The sequence below is a fragment of the Dendrobates tinctorius genome, unplaced genomic scaffold (genome assembly GCF_039654945.1).
Source record: "Dendrobates tinctorius isolate UK_male_01 unplaced genomic scaffold, ASM3965494v1 ptg000138l, whole genome shotgun sequence".
NCBI classification, from domain to species: Eukaryota; Metazoa; Chordata; class Amphibia; order Anura; family Dendrobatidae; genus Dendrobates; species Dendrobates tinctorius.
Genome location: NW_027361806.1, coordinates 4,735,527 through 4,758,370, shown reverse-complemented (window position 1 = coordinate 4,758,370; position 22,844 = coordinate 4,735,527). Strand labels below are relative to the sequence as shown.

The following is a 22,844-nucleotide window of genomic DNA, read 5'->3' as shown; positions in this document are numbered from 1 at the left end:
GGAAAAAAAAAAGCGGCGCAAAGCAGAGACATACTCAGGCATTTTTAATCATGAAGGATAGAGGCCTGAATATGGCTGACTTGGTACTTTGCGAATGATAAATGCTCCCCCTCTATTCTTCAGGGTCTGCATAAGGGTATATGATAATGTAGTCTGCAGCTATCAGTGCTGGCCTTCATTCAGCTGCTGACCGGGCAGGAATTTGCTTTTTGCATTAGATTATTAGAACATGTTTGTTTATTTTTTTGCAGACGATTCCTGCTAGACCTGCATTATGTAATTATATAGTGGAAAGTTTTATACTAGGATTGTGATCTGATTTTTAGAGCAGATCTCCAAGTCTGTGCTATAGCCTTGGCAGCAGATCAGAGTCGTGGTTGTTTTTTTACGCAGGTTTTGGATAAGGGTACTCTTCACTTATGGCCATTGAAGGGTGTATAAGCCTAGGAGTTATGCCCAATAGAGTAACCAATGTTAGGACGGATGACACGGTAGTTTATTGAAGGAAAAAAAAAATATATATATTATGGTGTACATTTTTCTTTGTAAGGAAAAGCACTTAAAGACTGTTGTGCTTTCCTATATTGTTAAATGATGTTCCGATGTATACCTACATGGCGGACATTTGCTTGGCCTCCTGGGGAATGGCAGCTTATGGGAGCCTCTGGTGTATGTGTTTGCACTCAGCCTACATGAGTGCAGACCAAATGCTTAAGATCTACCATTACATTTCTTACATACAGGGGGGGATATGTTGGAGCATGCTTGCTCCTATTTATCTTTATAGAATGGAGATGAACTTTTCCTGCATCTCTACCATAGGTACCCGGTCTCTGATAAGTCATGTAATAAGGAATTGGTTTAAAAGCATTTTCCCAGTATGACCTCGTAGGCTTCACTGTAGTATCAAAATATTAGTATTTGGGCATCCTGGGAATATGATATACTGGCATTTAGGGGTCCCCCAAATAATGGTGGTGTTGTAACGATTGCTCCTTTTGCTCTCTGCAGAACACAGAAGCATTGCTCTTTGGTTTCCAGTCTATTGCTGAAACCGTTGATGTTAACTACTCAGATGTCGTCCCCGGACTTATCGGCCTGATCCCAAGAATCAACATCAATAATGTGCAGCTTGCAGACACAGTAATGTTCACCATCGGTAAGAAATACTGGTATTGGGACGTTGAAAGTCTGCAGTTCTCAAGTGTTGTGACTTTCCAACAAGTCTTAAATTTCATCTAATTTGGGAAAGTTGCCTAAAGAATGCGGAAGTTTTTTTCTCCTACGTCTCATTGGGGGACACAGACAGTGGTGTTATGCTGCTTGCCACTAGGAGGACACTAAGTAAACCAGAAAAAAAGTTAACTCCTCCCCTGCAGTATACACCCTCTCGCTGGATGAGATATCGCCAGTTTATGCTTAGTGTCTGTAGGAGGCACTTTGGTCTGGTTTCAGACCCCACCGTTTTTATTTTATTTTTGAAATTTTCTGTAAATTTTTATTTTTTAATTAACGGAGTGAAGGGGGCGACGGTTCCTTTCTACGACCCGCTCTCCCCCGAACCAACAACAGGCAAGCACGTGGAGTATACCTCCCCGTACACTTTCCTGTGACTGGACAGCGCTTACGTAGGCCCTGAATCAGCCCCATAGCTCTCCATCCCCCTATCATAGGGAGGATCGATTGAGCATGGCCCTACTCCTCAAGCTCTGCTACATCAGCCCAGGAGGATGAGAGCCTGCATGGATGGCCGGACAGCGCTGAGCACTGGAGTTGAGGTATGGGGTCGGGTCCTGGCCCCTGGGAGAAGCGCTGACATAGCGTCAGCGGCGGTGCACCGGCCCCCCATCGCGCCCCCTCGGCGCTACCGCTGGTAGCCCAAATAATTTAGTCCCCGGCTTTCCGGCCTGCTAGGCCGCAATTTTAATAGCGCCGCCCCGCCCACCGGCGCCTACCACGGGTAGGCTCAAAAATTTATCCCCCGGCGAGCATTCTGCCGGATACCGGTTGACACCGCAGGGCCACCGCTATTCCTCCCGGGGGACACAGCATAGGACCGGGTAATCTGCATCTGCCCTCAGATTAAAGCTTAACCCCTTCCCGGCACGTTTCCTGCAGCTGCAGCAGACTCTGCCGTTAACCCTTTCAGGAGCGCTATGTCTCAATCTAAGGAGGTTAAACGGGCTGCTAAAAAGCACACTGCGTTTTTTACCGTGTGTACCACTTGCAAGTCTGCCTTACCCAGTGCAAGGACTGCGACCCGGCCTGCACTCCGACCTGCGCTCAGTGGCCCCTTGCTGCCGCTGCTGACGGATTTCCTGCGTTTAGTACCCCTGAATGGGCTGCTTCCCTGTCACGGTCGGTGGAGTCTCTGACCCAGGCTATATTCTCCCTCCTGAAGGACTCTTTAGGCCAGAAAGCGTCCTTACCCCCCTAGGAAGGCTCTGGCGTCGGCCGGGAACCGTCCACCAGCAGGGGCCGTACTCGTTCAAGGGATGGTCAGGTCTCTAGAAAGCGGACCCATGACGGGTCCCCTAGTCCCGTTCGCGCCTCTGCATCTGCGACTCCTGTCACTCGCTCTCCCTCTCCTGGAGTTCTCAGCGAGCACGACTCTGAATTCGAATCTGACACGTCAGCCTCTCAGAATCCCCCAACTGATCAAGAGTCGCTTGATTCTCTTATAGAATCAGTCAACAGGATTCTGAAGTTGGATGAGGATAATGTTCCCGCTCCAGCACATCCTATCTCACTTAAGAAAACCAAGTGTGTGCGCAGGTTATTTACCAGCCATCCGGACTTTAAGGAAACTGTCCAGAAACATAGGGATCGTTTGCATAAGTGGTTCACAGGGCAAAAGTCTACTCAGGCTAAATACCCTTTTGATCCAGACCTAATTAAGGATTGGTTACAGTCCCCTCCGGTGGACCCGCCTGTATCGCGTCTTGCTTCAAAAACGCTTCTGTCCGTGTCCGAGGGTTCCTTGATTAAAAACCCCTCCGATCGTCAGATTGACTACCTTGCCCGTTCAGTTTTTGAAGCTTCAGGAGCGGAGCTTTTTCCATCTTTCGCGGCAATTTGGGTCACTAAGTCAATGGCCGCTTGGGCAGAAGTCTTGATTACTTCCTTCCAGTGCACAATCTTCCTCCGGAGGCCACCATGGTCGCCAGGCAGATAATTCACGCAGCGGACTTTGTAGTGGACGCCTCTTTTGATGCCGCCAATTGCGCTGCTCAAACTGCCATTAATGCGATCTCCATTAGAAGAGCCCTATGGCTCCGCGACTGGCGGGCGGATGCCACATCTAAAAGATCATTGACTTCTCTCCCCTTTCAAACGGGTCGTCTTTTTGGAGAGAAACTGGACCAGTTCATTTCTGATGCTACCGGGGGAAAAAGTAAATTCCTTCCTCAACAAAAGGCTGTTCGGCCGTTTTGCAACCAACAGCCGACGCGCTTTCGATCTTTTCGCAACAGCTCCGGTTGGTCCTCCTCTACCTTCTCTTCCGGATCAGGTCGGTCTCCGTGCAGACAGAGGCTCCCAGGTCTCATACAGACCTGACCGCTCTTGGAAACCCAGGCCTAGGGTTTCTGGATCCAGGGGAGCCAGATTTCATAGATCTACCCAATGATTTGTTGCGGTATCCGGCGGACGCCGACAGAGTAGGCAGTCGCCTACTTTCCTTCAGCCACACCTGGCTCGCGGTCGTCCACAACAAGTGGGTCAGGGAGCTGGTGTCCTCCGGATACAAGATAGAGTTTTCCTCTCCCCCCAAGAGAAAGACAAGAGCCTTCCTTCGGGCTGTTCAGGCTCTCTTAAAGGACTGAGTTATCATTCCGGTCCCTCATCACGAAAGGTTCAGAGGATTTTATTCAAACCTTTTTGTGGACATCCCCGTCCTTCCTGCCCAAGGTCGTCTCCTCTTTCCATCTCAACTAGGAAATTGTTTTGCCTTCCTTTTGTCCAGCGCCAGTCCATCGCATTGAGAAGGCCCTCCACACCCTGGATATGGTTAGGGCGCTTAGACGGTACATCTCGCGGACGGCTCCCTTCCGCAAGTCAGATGCCCTGTTCATACTTCCAGAGGGGCATTTGAAAGGACTAGCCACTTCAAAAGCAACACTAGCCAGGTGGATGCGCTCAGCGATTCAGGAATCCTACCGTGTCAGATATGCTCTTGTCCCAGCGGGATATCTACCCGGTCAGTGTATTCGCCTCTTGGGCCATTCGGCACCAGGCCTCGGCAGAACAGGTCTGCAAGGCTGCGATTTGGTCCAGTCTGCATACCTTTACAAAACATTACCAAATTCATTCTCAGGCCTCTGCAGATGCTGCTCTCGGCAGACGCATCCTGCAATCGGCAGTACCTCAGAGTTGACTCAGTGGTACATGGGGTATTAGCAGATGTATGCTCCCCACCCAGGGACTGCTTTAGGACGTCCCACTGTCTCTGTGTCCCCCAATGAAGCGTAGGAGAAATAGGGATTTTTGTATACTCACCGTAAGATCCATTTCTCCGAGCCATTCATTGGGGGACACAGCACCTGCCCTGTTTAGCCTACTGGCTCATTTGTAGCATTCTTAGTTTTTGACATCGTTATGGTTATTGTTGACTTGCTCCTCCTGCTTTTTTCACTGAACTGGAAATATCTCATCCAGCGAGAGGGTGTATACTGCAGGGGAGGAGTTAACTTTTTTTCTGCTTTACTTAGTGTCCTCCTAGTGGCAAGCAGCATAACACCCACTGTCTCTGTGTCCCCCAATCAATGGCTCGGAGAAAAGGATTTTACGGTGAGTACACAAAAATCCCTATTTTTTTTTGTGTGTTTTTTTGTTAGTTTTGATTTTTTTTTAACAGGACTAGTGAAATGATCATAGATCCACCTAACAGTCCTTTGTGAAGACTAGTGTGTTGTGGGGGGCTTATCATTACTCTGCATTTGATCACATCAGATCTTTTTTAACATTGATATCATGACCTATGTTACATTTATACACTGTGTAAGACCTTATGATTTTGTTTGTTGCATTATTAGGGGCATTGGCTGAGTGGCTGGCCGACCACCCAGTGATGATCAGTAAGGTGCTGCCGTTAGTTCTCCACGCCTTAGGAAATCCTGAGCTGTCAGTGTCCAGTGTTTCCACTTTGAAAAAAATCTGTCGCGAATGCAAATATGATCTTCTTCCCTATGCTGCAAATATCGTCGCCGTGTCCCAGGTAACAATTAGATCCTGCTTTATACTAATTTTTTAAGCTTATGTAGATAGAAAATGGGTGTAAAATGCATTTTTTTTATTTTGTAATTTGACATATTTATTTGTCTCACACAAATTTGTAAAAGAAAATAATTCATTGTTTCATATAGAGCGACACCAAATATGTGCACCTTTTGCTTAGCTTACCAAAGCGCCTGTGAAAGGTCACCATTTTTTCTTTTATGCTCTTCGTGCCTTTACGTGATGCCCCGTCCCTGTAAGAAAGGTGTCTAGTAGTTACAGGACTAGGGAGGCAAAAACTAAGTCATATAAATTTGGGTGTAATGTACTGGTGCGTCTCACAAAATTAGAATATCATAAAGTTAATTTATTTCATTTCTTCAATACAAAAAGTGAATCTCCTATATTATATAGAGTCATTACACACAGTGATCTATTTCAAGTGTTTATTTCTGTTAATGTTGATGATTATGGCTTACAGCCAATGAGAACCCAAAAGTCATTATCTCAGTAAATTAGAATAATTAACAAAAAAAAAACACCCGCAAAGGCTTCCTAAGCGTTTAAAAAGGTTCCTTAGTCTGTCAGTAGCTCCATAATCATGGGGAAGACTGCTGACTTGACAGATACCCAGAAGGCAGTCACTAACCAGTCACTAACACACTCCACAAGGAGGGTAAGCCACAAAAGGTCATTGGTAAAGAAGCCGGCTGTTCACACAGTGCTGTATCCAAGTATATTAATGGAAAGTTGAGTGGAAGGAAAATGTGTGGTTGAAAAAGGTGCACAAGCCACCGGGAAAACTGCAGCCTGGAAAGGATTATTAAGAAAAGGCCATTCAAAAATTTGTGGTAGATTCACAAGGAGTGGACGGCTGCTGGAGTCATTGCTTCAAGAGCCACCACACACAGACGTCTCCAGGACATGGGCTACAAGTGTCACATTCCTTGTGTCAGCCACTCATGGCCAATAGACAACGCCAGAAGCGTCTTACCTGGGCCAAGGAGAAAAAGAACTGGACTGTTGTCAGTGGCCCAAGGTGTTGTTTTCAGATGAAAGTAAATTTTGCATTTCATTTGGAAATCGCGGTCCCAGAGTCTGGAGGAGGAGTGGAGAGGCCACAATCCAAGCTGCTGGAGGTCTAGTGTGAAGTCTCCACAATCAGTGATGGTTTGGGGAGCCATGTCATCTGCTGGTGTAGGTCCACTGTGTTTTATCAAGACCAAAGTCAGCGCAGCCGTCTACCAGGAGATTTTAGAGCCCTTCATGCTTCCCTCTGCCGACAAGCTTATTGGAGATGGAAATGTCATTCTCCAGCAGGACTTGGCCCCTGTCCACACTGCCAAAAGTACCAATACCTGGTTTACACACAACAGTATCACTGTGCTTGATTGGCAGCAAACTCGCCTGACCTTAACCCCATAGAGAATCTATCGAGTATTGTCAAGAGGAAGATGAGAGACAGCAGACCCAACAATGCAGACGAGCTGAAGGCTGCTATCAAAGCAACCTGGGCTTCCATAACCCCTCAGCAGTGCCACAGGCTGATCGCCTCCATGCTACACCACATTCATGCAGGAATTGATACAAAAGGAGCCCCGACCAAGTATTGAGTGCACTTACTGAACATACATTTCAGTAGGCCAACATTTCAGATTTTAAAATCATTTTTCAAGCTGTTGTTATAAAGTATTCTAATTTACTGAGATAATGACTTTTGGATTTTCATTGGCTGTAAGCCATAATCATCAACATTAACAGAAATAATCACGTGAAATAGATCACTCTGTGTGTAAAGACTCTATAGAATATAGGAGATTCACTTTTTGTATTGAAGAACTGAAATACATTTTTGATGATATTCTAATTTTGTGAGAAGCGCCTGTATATTCTGTGGTCCGGACATATTTTGAGCACTAATCTAAAATGCATTCATGTCATATAAAATGGTCCCGGAAAGTGGGGGTTGTTTGGGGAGCTGTTAAAATAAATATCTTTTTCTTATTTTTTATCCAACTTTATCTTTTTTTTTTGTATTTTTCTTCTTTTTTTCAGTCTTCTTTTACTGTTATTTTTTTTACTACACCTGCAAGAAGCTGGAATAACAGTATCTGTATCATTTTAGAATTCCTCACAGATAATCGAGATCTAATATTTGCCGACCATTATAAAAATATTAGAATTGATCTGCACATATAAAACGGCTAACAGGACTCAGATCATGTCTTCCCAACTCACACTTCTCCCCCATCTTGACTGTTGGATGCTCGGGTGCTAACCGAGTGTCTTTGGCGTGCCCGAAAAGTATGTTTGTGTACCCGCAGCTGCATATCTCGCAGCTGTTGGACAGCCGCAACACATGCAGGGATTGCCTAACTTGTAATCCCGGCATGTGTTGCAGCTGTCGTATAGCCGGAGACATGCAGCTTTGGGGGCTCAAACTTGTTTATCGAGCACGCCAAAGACACTCGGTTAGCACCTGAGCATGCTCAGATAATATCTTTTCCCAGCAAGTTTACCCATCACTATTTAATACTTATACTATACGTGTAATTATTTATTTTTTTCCTTTTGCAGGACGTGCTGCTTAAACAGGTCCACAAGGTAAAGTTGATAACTTCCTCCTCAGTGGCAGATTAGCTCTGTGTTACCAGTACTCATATTTACTTGCTGGTTGATGTCTTACAGACCAGTCAGTGCATGTGGCTGATGCAGGCTCTTGGCTTCTTGTTATCGGTGCTGCAGGTGGAGGAAATTCTGAGCAACTTGCACTCGCTCATCACTCCGTATATCCAACAGTTGGAGAAGCTGGCGGATGAGACAGTAAGTGGAGCTTATGCCATGAAAGGGATTTCAACGTTTCATGCAATGGATGTTTGATGCTCAATGTTCTGCAATTTTCTAAGGCTCTTTTCACATGTTGAAGAGTTTTTTTCTGTTTTTGGATCCATTTCAGGACGGCAGAAATGAATTAATTCCAAGATTTCTGGGGGGAGACGTAAATGTTCGAAAATGTCTTCCATTTGACTACAGTCGTTATAATATGCATAAAAAAAGTCTGCAACTTTTTCGCAAAAAAAAAAAAGTGTTCATAAATCAAATCGTTGCCTAAACGTTTCCTAGAATGGCTTCATTAAATGCAATAATCATTTTACTGAATTCTTCTCCTTCTCTGCAGCCAAACCCCTCCAATAAGTTAGCAATCATCCACATACTGGGACTTCTCTCTAACTTGTTCGCCACTCTGGACATCAGCTGCCATGATGACGATCATGAGGCGGCAGAAGTGAAGAAATTACCTGTGGTGCAGGGACCCAACCCGGTGAGTCTTATTCCCTGGAAGCAGCTGACATTGCGTCTTATGATTACACTCGTGTGACGTGCTGTCCATCATCGCTTACAGCGCTGAGGTCTGGTTATGATGGCCACAGATGCAAACCCTTATTGGGGCCTTTCAGCAATCATTGTCATACAACCTAATCGTTGTCTCCCTGCGTCATTGCTGTGTCCGGTGTCTTGACAGGTTGTTGTGGTTCTGCAACAAGTGTTCCAGCTGATAAGGAAGGTTCTCAGCACCTGGCTGAACGATGCTCAGGTTGTGGAGGTAGGTGTGAGAAACTCTAAAAATTGAGAACACATCCATGTCCTTTATATAAATGTTGCTTTTTGTGAGTATTCCATGAAGTGTCTTCCTGACATCATGTTTGCAGTGATTCCTGCCTATTTTGGGGTGCAGAGAGATGAAGCCGTTGTAGTCACCTTCCTAATCCTCACATCCCTCTTTCTCTATTTTGCAGGCCGTGTGCACCATATTTGAGAAGTCGGTGAAGACGTTGCTAGATGATTTTGCTCCTATTGTGCCTCAGTTATGCGAGATGCTGGGTCAGATGTATAGTACAATTCCTCAAGCCTCTGCCATTGATCTTACAAGACAGGTAAGTAGTTTACCCCAGCTGACAACTTGTACTTTACAACAGGACCCAAAATTGGAAGGGTCGCCTTATTAATGGGATACAACTTGGACTGCATCCACGCGCTGTCTGTTTTTTTAAAACGAGTGGCACACAGACCTCTAGCCTTATGAAATCATGCAAGCATCTGGTCCTTCTTTTTTTTTTTTTTTTTTTTTTTTTACAACAGATGCATGTGTCCGTCCCATTAACTCTGTGCTCATCGTGTTCTAATAACCTTTAGCAGATCCGTGTCGGCCATTCAAGTCTGTGGTGATCAGTTCGGAATGAGTGAAAAATGGAGGACATCCGTTTTCCTTTTGTTTTTCATCTGTTCTTATTTAACTGATCCATTGCGAAGTGACAATGGAAAAATGGTTCTGACAGTTCACTTCAGTTTTTAAAAACTGGTGCAAAATGGATGATGCATGGGTGAAACGGTCCTTTTTTTTGAGAGACCATTAAATGCAGCCGACAATGCGTGACCCGCATGGGGTGTGAACGCCCAGACAATCTTTTTCCTAAACCGTTACTCCCAGTAATGAGCTTATTATCAGAATGTATGAGCAGGTATTATCATTGCTGGACTGAAAACAGGTGCAGGACTTTTTTTTTTTTTTTCTTAACCCGTTAGAGGACAGAAAGCTGTAAGTGCAAAGCCCCTTTAATGTGTTCTTTAGCTCTGGTTTTATCTTTTTGTTTTGTTCTCTTACAGATGGTACATATATTCGCCAATGAGCCAGCGCACTTCCCTCCCATCAGAGCACTGTTCCTGTTGGTCACCTCTCTGACGCTGTCGCTATTTCAGCAAGGTTAGTCACCCCAGGATGGATGATCCACGCTGTAACTACTACATCTTTACTCCTTGATTACATGCCCGTGTCTGCTGAGCATTTCTAATAGCTTGTTCGTAGGAGGTTGTGCAATGTTCTGTACATATAATATCTTGTCCCATGGGGGAAGGGTCCAGGAAAAAGGTAACAACCCGTTCCTCCTTCATCCAGGAACATCTTATGATAAAGTGAATGTACAATGTATTATAGAAAACCAATTAATACTCGTATATTATCTAATCAGTGGGCAAACATGGGCTCATTTAAAGGGATACTTGATAACTCTGCCCCTCTTGTAGGGGTGTGTTTGCTGCAGGACAAAGAGTGATGCATTCAGGACATTTTCTTTATGTCTATGGTTAGTTTTTATGACGTCTCACTTAGTGTATCGCGCCTATTTTGGACTGATCAGGTTTGGAGCATGTCTGAAAACTAAAGGCTACATGGGTAAAGAAAAAAGGACAACCCAAAAGATAATATTGATGCAGAAGATATGAAGTGTACTGTACGGGAAGGCAGGTTTCCAGTTTTAGGTAAAGTTTGACTTTGTTCCAATTGTGAAAACATTGCCTGCTATGTACAGTTGGTTAAGAAAAATCAAACTTTATTAACTTACCTTTCCGGGGTCTTGCACTGAGTCTCCATCTCTTGCGCTGAGTCTCCGTCACTGTCCTGGTTTTTGTCATTTTGCTGCAGCGATGATAACATGTCGACATTGCTGCAACTAATCGGTGAGCTTGGCAGGTCGATGTTTCTCAGCGATTGGCTGCAGGAATGTTGAGGGGGATATCACCACTGGGGCAGCCGCAAAAACTTATAGCGGAACCCCCGGAAAGGTAAGTATAGAAAAGTATGAATTATTATATATTTCCCTATTTTTTTATTTATAACCAACTGTAAATATCAGGAAAAGTTTTCTGAAAAGTGACAACAAAGGCGAAACTGTACCAGCCCGGGCCGGTTGTCATGAGCTTCTGTAAGTAGATAAGCCTCAAGTAATCCAATTCTCTGTAAGAGATATTGTAAGGTGCTGACGTTTCCACATAGGTCAGGAATAAGGCTTCATCCACAGGAGTCTCTAAAGAGCTGTAGGCACATATGGGTTTGGTGTGAAAATCATTATTTGGATTTCAAAGGGTAAAGGTAAAAAAAAAATAAAAATAATTCACGGTGATCGATTAAACATTTTTTTAAAGTTCAAACATCCCATCTACACGAAATTGCTATTAATTTTTATTTCTTCTAAAACTTCCTAAATATCTGCAGCTTTACAGTATTATCATATCATATGGTTCAGCCCTTACAGTAGTGGCACATCTGTGCCTCCTCTCATGGATACTGCATTTATATTGTATTAAAGATGGAAGTTGCAAATGCCTTTTATGCAGTTTTCTTGCTTGTACTTTCTGTACCTTGGTGAGTGCGGTAATACCACTTACGTCCAGTAGGTGTCAGTACTGCTACTACAGCAGAAAATGGAAATGGAAAGAGGGTTTTTTTTTTTTGGGGGGGGGGGGGTCTGCCAAATGCAGACCCCTGACTGCACCCTATCAGATGACACATTAAGTATACGTTGCATAGATGTGGCATATAAGTATAGTACTACATATTTGGTTCTCCCTAATAGTCTGCTCAGAGGTGATGGAATTGAAAGGAATCTGTCAGCAGTATTTGTTTTCTAATCTGAGAGCAGCATAATGTAGGAGCAGAGACCCTGATTCCAGCTGTGTGACACTTTCCTGCTTGCTGCAGTTTTGATTAAAAACTATTTTCTCTGTTGCAATTCTAGCAGTTCTCTGAACGCTGAGCTCTGTATGACCCCGCCCGCAGAAAGCTGCCAATCAGTGGGGTGGGCGGGGTTATACAGAGCTCCGCATTCAGAGAACTTCTACATCTGCAACAGAGAAAATAAATCCTTTCTAATCAAAACTGCAGCAAACAAGAAAGTAAGGCCGGAGTCACATTAGTGCAGGGGTGGGGAACCTCAGGCCCCAGGGCCATTTACGGCCCTCGATGACCTTTTATCAGGCCCACGAGCAGATTCTCAGGGACCTCATTCTTGGGCAGGGAGCTGTATTTTGATTGCCACAATCTCATTAATTTCTTCTTGCTCTGTTAGCACACACACGCAGTGTTCACTACTGAACATTGAAGGGCATGCAATGAAAGATTACATCCTGACACCAGTTCCAGAGTCGGGATGTACTTTGTGGGCGGAGTTTGTACGGCCCCCGAAGGATTGTATAAATATCCAAATGGCCCTTGGCAGAAAAAAAGATTCCCCACCCCTGCATTAGTGTATAGCATCTGACGTGATATGCTGATGACACTCAGCTCCTGATCTGCTGCGAGCGTGAGCCGAGTGTCTGTGTGCTGCAATGCATGAGAGAGTTGGAGCAAAGGTGCGGGGGAGACGGAGAAAGTAATGTCTCCATCTCCTCTGCTGCCAGCGTCCGTGGGAATCGCACTGCACTTGGGTGACATCCCATTTGTAAGGGTGCGTGCGATTCAATTCTCGGGTGCAATCGAAGCATGCTGCCGAAATGGCATGAGAAAGTAATCGTAGATGTGAGCTGCACCATAGAGAATCATCGGGCCCAGTGTAATCCTATTTTTTTACTGGATTACACTCGTCCAATTTCATCCCAAGTTTGAGTAAGCCCAAAGTGGCGCATCACTGGAATCTGCCTCTACATTATGATGCTGTAGTATTACATAGCAAAATCCTGCTGACAGATTCCCTTTCATCAGAATCTCCTCCTCAGAGCAGCCTGTCCCTGCTGTCTGCCGGGTATTGTACCTGTGCTAAAATGTCGCCCACCTGCTGCTGCTATTCAGGGCTCGGCCCCTTGTATGTCTGTCCTTGGTTCACTCTGTAGCACAGTATATACAGTATATTACCGTATATTTAGCCACTCCTACAGTGTTCTGTGTACTGTATTTATATTAAAAGATTTTTCAGCAAATCAGTAGTGTTTTGTACTCACATTGTGTGATTGAGCAGAGTACATGAGTATATAGGGCCGGTGTATATATCACTAGTGTATGTTCATATAGGGCCTGTATATATACCACTATTGTATGATCATATGGGGCCGGTGTATATACCACTAATGGATTATTATATAGGGCCAGTGTATATACCACTATTGTATGCTTATATAGGGCCGGTGTATATATACCACTAATGTATGCTTATATAGGGCCTGTATATATACCGCTATTGTATGCTTATATAGGGCCTGTATATATACCGCTATTGTATTCTCATATAGGGCCTGTATATATACCGCTATTGTATTCTCATATAGGGCCTGTATATATACCGCTATTGTATGCTTATATAGGGCCTGTATATATACCGCTATTGTATGCTTATATAGGGCCTGTATATATACCGCTATTGTATGCTTATATAGGGCCTGTATATATACCGCTATTGTATTCTCATATAGGGCCTGTATATATACCGCTATTGTATGCTTATATAGGGCCTGTATATATACCGCTATTGTATGCTTATATAGGGCCTGTATATATACCGCTATTGTATGCTTATATAGGGCCTGTATATATACCGCTATTGTATGCTTATATAGGGCCTGTATATATACCGCTATTGTATGCTTATATAGGGCCTGTATATATACCGCTATTGTATGCTTATATAGGGCCTGTATATATACCGCTATTGTATGCTTATATAGGGCCTGTATATATACCGCTATTGTATTCTTATATAGGGCCTGTATGTATACCACTATTGTATGCTTATATAGAGCCTGTGTGTATACCACTAATGTTTGCTTATATAGAGCCTGTGTGTATACCACTAATGTATGCTTATATAGAGCCTGTGTGTATACCACTAATGTATGCTTATATAGAGCCTGTGTGTATACCACTAATGTATGCTTATATAGAGCCTGTGTGTATACCACTAATGTATGCTTATATAGAGCCTGTGTGTATACCACTAATGTATGCTTATATAGAGCCTGTGTGTATACCACTAATGTATGCTTATATAGAGCCTGTGTGTATACCACTAATGTATGCTTATATAGAGCCTGTGTGTATACCACTAAGGTATGCTCATAGAGGACCGGTGTATTTACCACTATTGTATGCTTATATAGGGCCGCTGTATATACCACTTATGTATGCTTATATAGGGCCTGTATATATACCGCTATTGTATGCTTATATAGGGCCTGTGGATATACCACTAATGTATGCTTATATAGGGCCTGTGTATATACCACTAATGTATGCTTATATAGGGCCGGTGTATATACCACTAATGTATGCTTATATAGGGCCTGTGGATATACCACTAACGTCTGCTTATATGATATACCACTAATGTATGCTCGTATAGGGCTGGTGTATATACCACTAATGTATGTTCGTATAGGGCCGGTGTATATACCACTAATGTTTGCTCGTATAGGGCTGGTGTATATAGCAGGGCTGTGGAGTCGGTAAGCCAAACCTGCGACTCCGACTCCTCAATTTCCCTTCCACCGACTCCACGACTCCTACTCCAACATATATTGCTTTATATTTAAGTGAAAAATTTATTGTAGTACAATGTGAACATCAGACATTTAATCATTTTTATGATACAATAATCAAGATATTTAGAACATAATATCTATTTATTGGAATACAACTTTAGAACACAAAAAACTGTAATAAATTGTAAATATGTAATACACTATGTAATATCGATTTTATATATATATATATATATATATATATATATATATATATATATATTGTATATAACACTATGTAATAAACTATGTAAGTGGCAAAAACCAGTTTTCAGCAAAAACATACTAAATAACATTTGTGCAGTCTATGAATTTGTTCTAAGAAATAGAATTGCCTCCATCAGATCCTCCTTCATAGATGACCTCACATCTGACCTAATAATTTTAAGGCCAGAGAACAACCTCTTTACACTAACTTGGGTTGGAGGCAATGCCATAACCACATGGGCAACATCTCTAACAATTTCCAAGTATAAAGGAATTGACTCATGCCCAGTCAGTTTTGATGAACGGTTGAATTTTTATTTCTCCTTCGTCTCATTGGGGGACACAGAGACTGTGGGTGTGTGCTTCTGCCGTCTGGAGGCCGACACTAAGTGTACAAAAAAAGAGTTAGCTCCTCCTCCGCCGCATACACCCTCGCCCCTAGGCCGGGCGTAACTCAGTTTTTTGCTTAGTGTCTGATGGAGGCACACGCAGTCTGGAATTCCAGACTAGATTTTTTTTTTTTTTCCTCCCTTTTTTCTATGAAGATAAGATAGGGGCGACGGTTCCTATAGAGAGGATCCGATCTCCCCAAATCATCAACGGGCGACCACGTGTGAGTAACCCTCCACGTGTCCTCTCCCGCACCGAGGGACACATCTATTTTTTTTTTTTTTTTTTTTTTTTTTTTAACGAAAGAGGGGCAACGCGTCCTGATTAGAGGACTCGGTTTCCCCACAACTTCATCAGGAGCACGTGTGAGCAGAACCAGGGGTCAGACTCCGCGTTGCTACTCTCCTACAACAGCAGTGTATGGAGGACCCGTCCACCCCTTGGTAGTGAGTCCAGGGGGTTGAATCGGAGGCGCAGGTGAGAGCGTACAGGGGGAAGAGGCCGCGGGTAAGACCGACAGAGCCCCCCCCCCCCCCCGCCCCTCCCCTCCCCCCCCCCCCGCGCCTGCACGGCGGATGGCCCTGCTCACCTGTTTGGTATATGGGGGATCCGCTCCTGGAGCGCACCGCAAGTTGGCGCTGGTGGCTAGCGGTAGCCAGGGCGTTCCACCCGGGCTCCGCACGCCGCGTGTATCGCGGCCGGAAGCCCGCCGGCGGCCGCGGCCCCACTGCAGAGCGCGAGTATCGCGCGAGGCCGCGCGCCGACTTCCGGTGGTAGCCGGAAGTCCCGCCCGCTGACTTCCGGTGGTAGCCGGAAGTCCCGCCCGCTGACGCGGCGGTGACAGCGGCGATGGTGGAGACGCGCGATATAGGGCAGGAGGTCAGAGGCGCAGATCCCGGAGAGACTTCCGCCCTAACACATTGCATCCACGCAAGGACAGCCCGGTGGGTGAGTGTAACTCCGTTTGGAGAACCACGCTGCTTGTCAGGGAAGAGGTTACCCTCCTCCTCCTTCTACTCTGCCTTCAGCCTGTGCAAGTATGTCTGCAAAGGGGAAGCTCTGTACAGGAAAAGCTCACTCTTTCCTTTACGCGGTTTGCGTGTCCTGTGGGGTCAGGCTGCCAAAGGCACAGGCGGGTAAATATTGTGAAGCCTGTGAGTCGGAGCGCGCCCAGGAGCCCCCCACTGTTTCTGAACCAAGGGGTCAGGACCCCCCGGAATGGGCGGTGTCCTTATCGCAGTCTATGCTGTCCCTTACGAGGGCAATTGAATCCCTTCAGGGCCCAGGCGGGAGCAGGGAGGGGGGTCTGCCAGCGGAAGAGAGCTCGTCCTCGTCTCAGGACCCTCCAACCATTAGAGGTCGCTCCAGTACCAGGCAAGCTCATATAAAGAGGGTTCGTTCCCCGTCGGCCGGACCCTCCGGGGCTTCGGCGGCGGGTATTAGGGCATCCCGTTCCCCGTCACTGAGCTCTGGGAGCGATCAGGATGAAGGAGAAGAGGAAGGAGCCTGGAATCTAGAAAGTCTGGGGTTCCAGGATTCGGTGGACAGTCTCATTGAGGCAGTCAACCAGACATTAGAGATCGAGGACGATGTGCCCACAGCCTCAGGTCACAAGGTCTCTTTTAAGAAATCCAGGCGACCACATAGAAGATTTGCCACGCATCCGGAGTTTGAAGAGCTAGTCCAGAAACATAGAGATCACCCGGATAAGCGCTTTGCAATGCAAAAAGCGCTACAGGCAAAGTATCCGTTTCCTCCTGAGCTCCATAAGGCTTGGGTAGAGTCGCCAGTAGTGGACCCTCCCGTGTCACGTTTAGCATCTAGGTCGCTATTGTCAATACCCAGTGTTTCCTCTATTAAGGACCCAACTGATCGCCTCATGGACGGGCTTGCCCGCTCGGTATATGAGGCAGCAGGGTCGGCTCTGGCCCCCTCCTTTGCGGCGACTTGGGTGGCTAAAGCCATGGTTTCGTGGGGGGAAGCTCTGTATAAGGCCCTCCAGGACAGGGATCTGCCCGCGGAGGTCTTAGAGGTGGCAAATCAGATGTCAGGGGCAAGTGATTATCTTGTCAGCGCCTCACTGGACGCGGCCGAGTGTTCGGCGGTGGCAGCGGCGAATGCGATCGCCATTAGGCGTGCATTATGGCTGAGGCTGTGGAAAGCGGATTCTATCTCTAAAAAATCCTTGACCTCATTGCCTTTTCAGGGCAATCGATTGTTCGGTGAGAAGCTGGATAGGCTTATCTCAGAAGCCACTGGGGGGAAGAGTAGTTTCCTTCCGCAGCAGAGAAGTTGCCCGGCATTCAGGCAAACGCAAAGGCGTTTTCGACCCTTTCGTAGCCCCTGGGGGGGGACTCCGGCCAGGACATACTCCTCCGCAAACGATGGCCAGAGTAGGGAAAAACAAGTCTCTTACAGGGCCAATCCGCTGGGTAGAGGCCGAGGCCATTTACCCAGAGCGAAGGGGGCCAAGCCCCAAAAGCCTCCAGCTAAATGACTGGAGGCGCTCCGTACCTACGGACGACAGGGTGGGCGGACGCCTACTAAGGTTCAGCCACGTTTGGGTCGCAGTGACACGCGACACTTGGGTGGCAGAACTTGTATCGTCCGGGTACAAGATAGAGTTTGTCGGACGGCCACCACAGCGATTCTTCCGTTCACGACTTTCCAAGACAGATTCGCAGGCGGAGAGTTTGTTACAGGCTGTAACGACGCTAGAGCACAAAGGAGTTATCGCCCCAGTGCCGCAGGGCGAAGAGTCGCAGGGGTTTTACTCCAATCTTTTTTCGGTCCTCAAAAAGGACGGGACTGTGAGGCCGGTTCTGGATCTAAAGATCCTAAACAGATTCATCAGGGTCAGGCGATTCCGGATGGAATCCCTCCGCTCGGTCATTGCAGCCATGGATCCAGGGGAATTCCTGGCCTCAATCGATGTGCAGGATGCATATCTGCATATTCCGATATTCCCCCCACACCAGAGGTTCCTGCGATTTGCGATCGGAGGACGTCACTTCCAATTCGTGGCTCTGCCCTTTGGTCTGGCCACTGCCCCCAGAGTCTTTACAAAGATAATGGCGGTGGTTATGGCCATCCTGCATGCACGGGGCATAACGGTGTTTCCTTACCTGGACGACCTTTTGGTAAAGGGGCCGTCGTTTCAGGAGTGCCAGGACAATGTCAATATTACTCTGGATACCCTGGCCCGTCTGGGCTGGCTGATCAATTGGAGCAAGTCGTCCTTGATTCCAGCCCAAAAAATCGTGTTCCTGGGCATGATTTTCGACACCTCCCGGGGGCTGGTGATCCTCCCTCAGGACAAGGCGCAAAAAATCAAGCAAGGGATACGGAACCTTCTACAGCCGGGCTCCAGATCCATCCGGTATGGCATGAGTGTGTTGGGAAGAATGGTGGCGGCGATAGAAGCAATCCCGTTTGCCCAGTTCCATCTCCGTCCGCTTCAGCATGCGCTCTTGACAGCATGGGACCGGAGGCTGCTGTCTCTCAGTCATCGGTGCAAATTGTCTCCGCTAGTACGGAGTTCACTCCGGTGGTGGACTCGCGACTCGTCTCTGGTCCAGGGGAAGCCTTTTCCCCCGGAACAATGGTTGGTGGTGACGACCGATGCAAGCCTGCAGGGTTGGGGAGCAGTTTTCCAGAGTCACATAGCCCAGGGGCGATGGTCGGTTCAGGAGGTAATTCTCCCGATCAACATTCTGGAGATACGGGCAATACGATTGGCCCTGCGACATTTCCAGTGTTTCCTGAGACACCGGCCGGTGCGCATCCAGACGGACAATGCTACAGCAGTAGCATATGTCAACCATCAGGGGGGCACACGCAGCCAGGCAGCCATGCGCGAGGTCGGACTGGTACTACGTTGGGCGGAGAAGAACCGCGTGGTAATTTCAGCGGTGCACATTCCAGGAGTCGAAAACTGGGCGGCAGATTTTCTCAGCCGACAGGGGGTTGCGGCAGGGGAATGGTCCCTGCACCCCGAGATCTTTCAGCAGATCTGCCAACGGTGGGGGACACCAGACGTGGACCTTATGGCATCCAGAGAGAATGCCAAGGTACTAAGGTTTGTCGCTCGATCCCTCGATCCGCAGGCAATCGCAGCAGACGCACTGGTGCTCCCGTGGGGCCAGTTTCGTCTCCCGTACTTGTTCCCCCCGCTGCCGCTGCTTCCAAGAGTTATCAGGAAGATAAGGAGAGAGAAGGTTCCAGCAATTCTGCTGGCCCCAGACTGGCCCCGGCGGGCCTGGTACGCAGATCTGGTCCAACTAGTGGTGGACGTACCCTGGCGTCTTCCAGATCGGCCGGACTTACTGTCCCAAGGGCCGATCTGCCATCCGAACTTAGGGGCCCTGTGTTTGACGGCGTGGCCATTGAATCTTGGCTGTTAACACAGGCAGGATTCAGACGCGATGTGGCGGCCACGATGGTGAGTGCCCGAAAACCTTCCTCGGCGAGGGTGTATCATCGGACTTGGGAAGTATTCTTCCGTTGGTGTAGGGATCGTGAAGTGGCTCCTCTGGTTTTTTCGATCCCCAACGTACTGGCTTTTCTACAAGCAGGGCTGGACGCAGGGTTGGCCCCGAGTTCCCTCAGAACGCAAATCTCGGCCCTGTCGGTACTTTTCCAACGAAAAGTCGCTTCCGTCTGGCAGGTTAGGACGTTTATGCAGGGGGTCGCACATTTAGTACCCCCCTATAAGGCGCCGACGGAATCATGGGACCTGAATTTGGTGCTCAGAGCCCTTCAGGAGGCCCCTTTCGAACCATTGCAAGAGGTCTCCTTACCTTACCTGTCCAGAAAGGTCGTTTTTCTAGTAGCCATAACGTCTATTAGGCGGGTTTCGGAATTGGCGGCCTTATCTTGTAAACCACCGTTCCTAACTTTTTATAAGGATAAGGTAGTTTTAAGGCCAGCTCCTCCCTTCTTGCCGAAGGTTGTGTCTGCTTTTCATATCAACGAAGACATCGTCTTACCCTCGTTTTGCCCGGCACCGGTGCACAGGGTAGAGAAGGCTTTGCACACTCTGGATCTGGTAAGAGCTCTTAGGAGGTATGTGGCGAGGACGGCGCCATTCCGCCAGACAGACTCTCTATTCGTGGTTCCAGAGGGACGGCGGAAGGGGCTCGCTGCGTCCAAAGCGACTTTGGCCAGATGGGTTCGCCTGACGGTTCAAGAAGCTTATCAAATCAGTGGCACGCCAGTTCCGGCAGGGATCAAGGCTCACTCGGCACGGGCAGTGGGTGCCTCATGGGCACTACGACACCAGGCTTCAGCGGAGCAGGTATGCAAAGCAGCTACCTGGTCCAGCTTACATACGTTTGCCAAGCATTATAACGTACATACCCAGGCATCCTCGGATGCAAGCCTGGGAAGAAAGATCCTCCAGGCAGCAGTTGCGCACCTCTAATCAGGGGCGCAAATTAGCATGGATTGGGTGAGTTAAGATCCCGCCCAGAGGACTGCTTTAGGACGTCCCACAGTCTCTGTGTCCCCCAATGAGACGAAGGAGAAACATGGATTTTTGTGAGTACTCACCGTAAAATCCTTTTCTCCGAGACGCTCATTGGGGGACACAGCACCCACCCTATCAGCCAGTTGGCTTTTACTTATTTTGAGTTTTACAAATCCTTGTACAAGGTTTAGGGTGGTCCCCTTTTTCAGACATATAGTTTCTTGCCTGAGTTTAAGGCGCGTTCTCCTACTGCTTATGCACTAAACTGAGTTACGCCCGGCCTAGGGGCGAGGGTGTATGCGGCGGAGGAGGAGCTAACTCTTTTTTTGTACACTTAGTGTCGGCCTCCAGACGGCAGAAGCACACACCCACAGTCTCTGTGTCCCCCAATGAGCGTCTCGGAGAAAAGGATTTTACGGTGAGTACTCACAAAAATCCATGTTTTTCTTTGAGAGCAAGTGAAACATTTTGCTGAAATATGGTCAATCTGCTGCTATAGGAGACAGTGAAATCTTTTTCCTTGCAGCAACGCTGTGCCTGCTCCATGTCATCCAAATACTTGTCAAAGTCAAACTCCTCATCTGATGAGGATGAAGATATGGCAGCAGTAGCACTCTCAGGACCCAAGTCCTCTTGCGCCTGGCAGTCCTCCTGTAGGCCACTCATCCTAACTGCTACCTCAGTCAGAGCTTCTTTTCCTTTAGTAAGCTGTTGATCATCAAGCAATATACGATGACTTGGGTCCACATAAACAGCTGCCAGAAAAAATTTATTTTCCAATAGCTGTGTCTCTCTCCGTTTCATTGAAGCAGAAATGCCATCTGTGACTAAACCTCCTCTTTGGGACAGTCAAAATAGCAAGTTCTTCCACTCCCTTATGAAAATGCCAGGAGTTAAATCCTCAGCTTGTAATTTTTTAGTCACGGTAAATGGGTGATTAAGCAATTCCTTCAATTCAGCCACCTGTGTCCATTGACCTTCATTTAGGGTTTACCTGAGGGTTCGCATTATCTATAAGAAACGGTATTAGCCAGGATCAAAACTAGGGGTGCAGAACCTCACACTGTTCCGCAGAATCTCATACTGCACACCTCAGCTGCTGCAGAACCTTGTACTGCACACCCCTACACTTGAAAATAAAGCCTGCACCTTAAGATGTGGTGAATGCAGTCTATTTATTCCAACTATCAATTGATGTTGATGTGTTACTGAAGACGAGCAATGCCTGTCCTGGGCGTTATTTTGGGCAGCTATGAGGTGTACCTGACTGGTGCTAAAAAAAAAAAAAAGGAGTGTTAGTCTGTGTGCTACCCGGCTTTCATTCTTTTTGGTACAGATAAGATATGGATAGACAGATGTGGATAAATGGATAGATAGAACAGATTTCTAATCTGCTTTTGCTATTGAAAACATTATCTATGAGCTCAAAAACCTTTCAGGTGATGCGTTTTTTTAAAAAGCTGATCTGGTTTTGCAGCTGAAAAATGTATCCTCAAAAAACGCAGCAAAAACGCTGTGTGTGAATGTAGCCTTAGATCAGGAATAGAACAGCCATTTATAGGACATTTCATAACTTTCCCTAATTCCTATGAAAAAATATTCAGCACATTCTGCATTGAACTACTGTACCCAATTTATTAGATATTTTAGGAGTCGAAGTCGGACCATTTTATATCGACTCCGACTCCACCAAAATGAGCTCCGACTCCACAGCCCTGGTATATACCACTAATGTATGCTTGTATAGGGTCGGTGTATATACCACTAATGTATGCTTATATAGGGCCTGTGTATATACCACTAATGTATGCTTATATAGGGCTGGTGTATATACCACTAATGTATGCTCGTATAGGGCTGGTGTATATACCACTAATGTATGCTCGTATAGGGCCAGTGTATATACCACTAATGCATGCTTGTATAGGGCCTGTGGATATACCACTAATGCATGCTTGTATAGGGCCGGTGTATATACCACTAATGTATGCTTATATAGGGCCGGTGTATATACCACTAAGGTATGCTTATATAGGGCCGGTGTATATACCACTAAGGTATGCTCGTATAGGGCCGGTGTATATACCACTAATGTATGCTTGTATAGGGCCTGTGGATATACCACTAATGTATGCTCGTATAGGGCCGGTGTATATACCACTAATGTATGCTTATATAGGGCCAGTGTATATACCACTAATGTATGCTCGTAAAGGGCTGGTGT

The 22,844-nt window shown here is 46.6% G+C and overlaps 1 protein-coding gene across 5 annotated transcripts in view; it reads left to right on the top strand.

Annotated features, from left to right (window-relative positions):
* IPO13 (importin 13) overlaps positions 1-22,844 on the top strand; it is a 71,506-nt gene that overhangs the window by 26,163 nt on the left and 22,499 nt on the right. For all 5 annotated transcript variants that reach the window (XM_073544471.1, XM_073544470.1, XM_073544473.1 and 2 more), the window contains exons 8-15: positions 1,012-1,159; positions 5,034-5,215; positions 7,792-7,818; positions 7,903-8,037; positions 8,393-8,536; positions 8,738-8,818; positions 9,012-9,149; positions 9,880-9,976. In XM_073544471.1, coding sequence (XP_073400572.1) covers positions 1,012-1,159; positions 5,034-5,215; positions 7,792-7,818; positions 7,903-8,037; positions 8,393-8,536; positions 8,738-8,818; positions 9,012-9,149; positions 9,880-9,976 — 952 coding nt within the window. The remainder of the gene's footprint in view (positions 1-1,011; positions 1,160-5,033; positions 5,216-7,791; positions 7,819-7,902; positions 8,038-8,392; positions 8,537-8,737; positions 8,819-9,011; positions 9,150-9,879; positions 9,977-22,844) is intronic.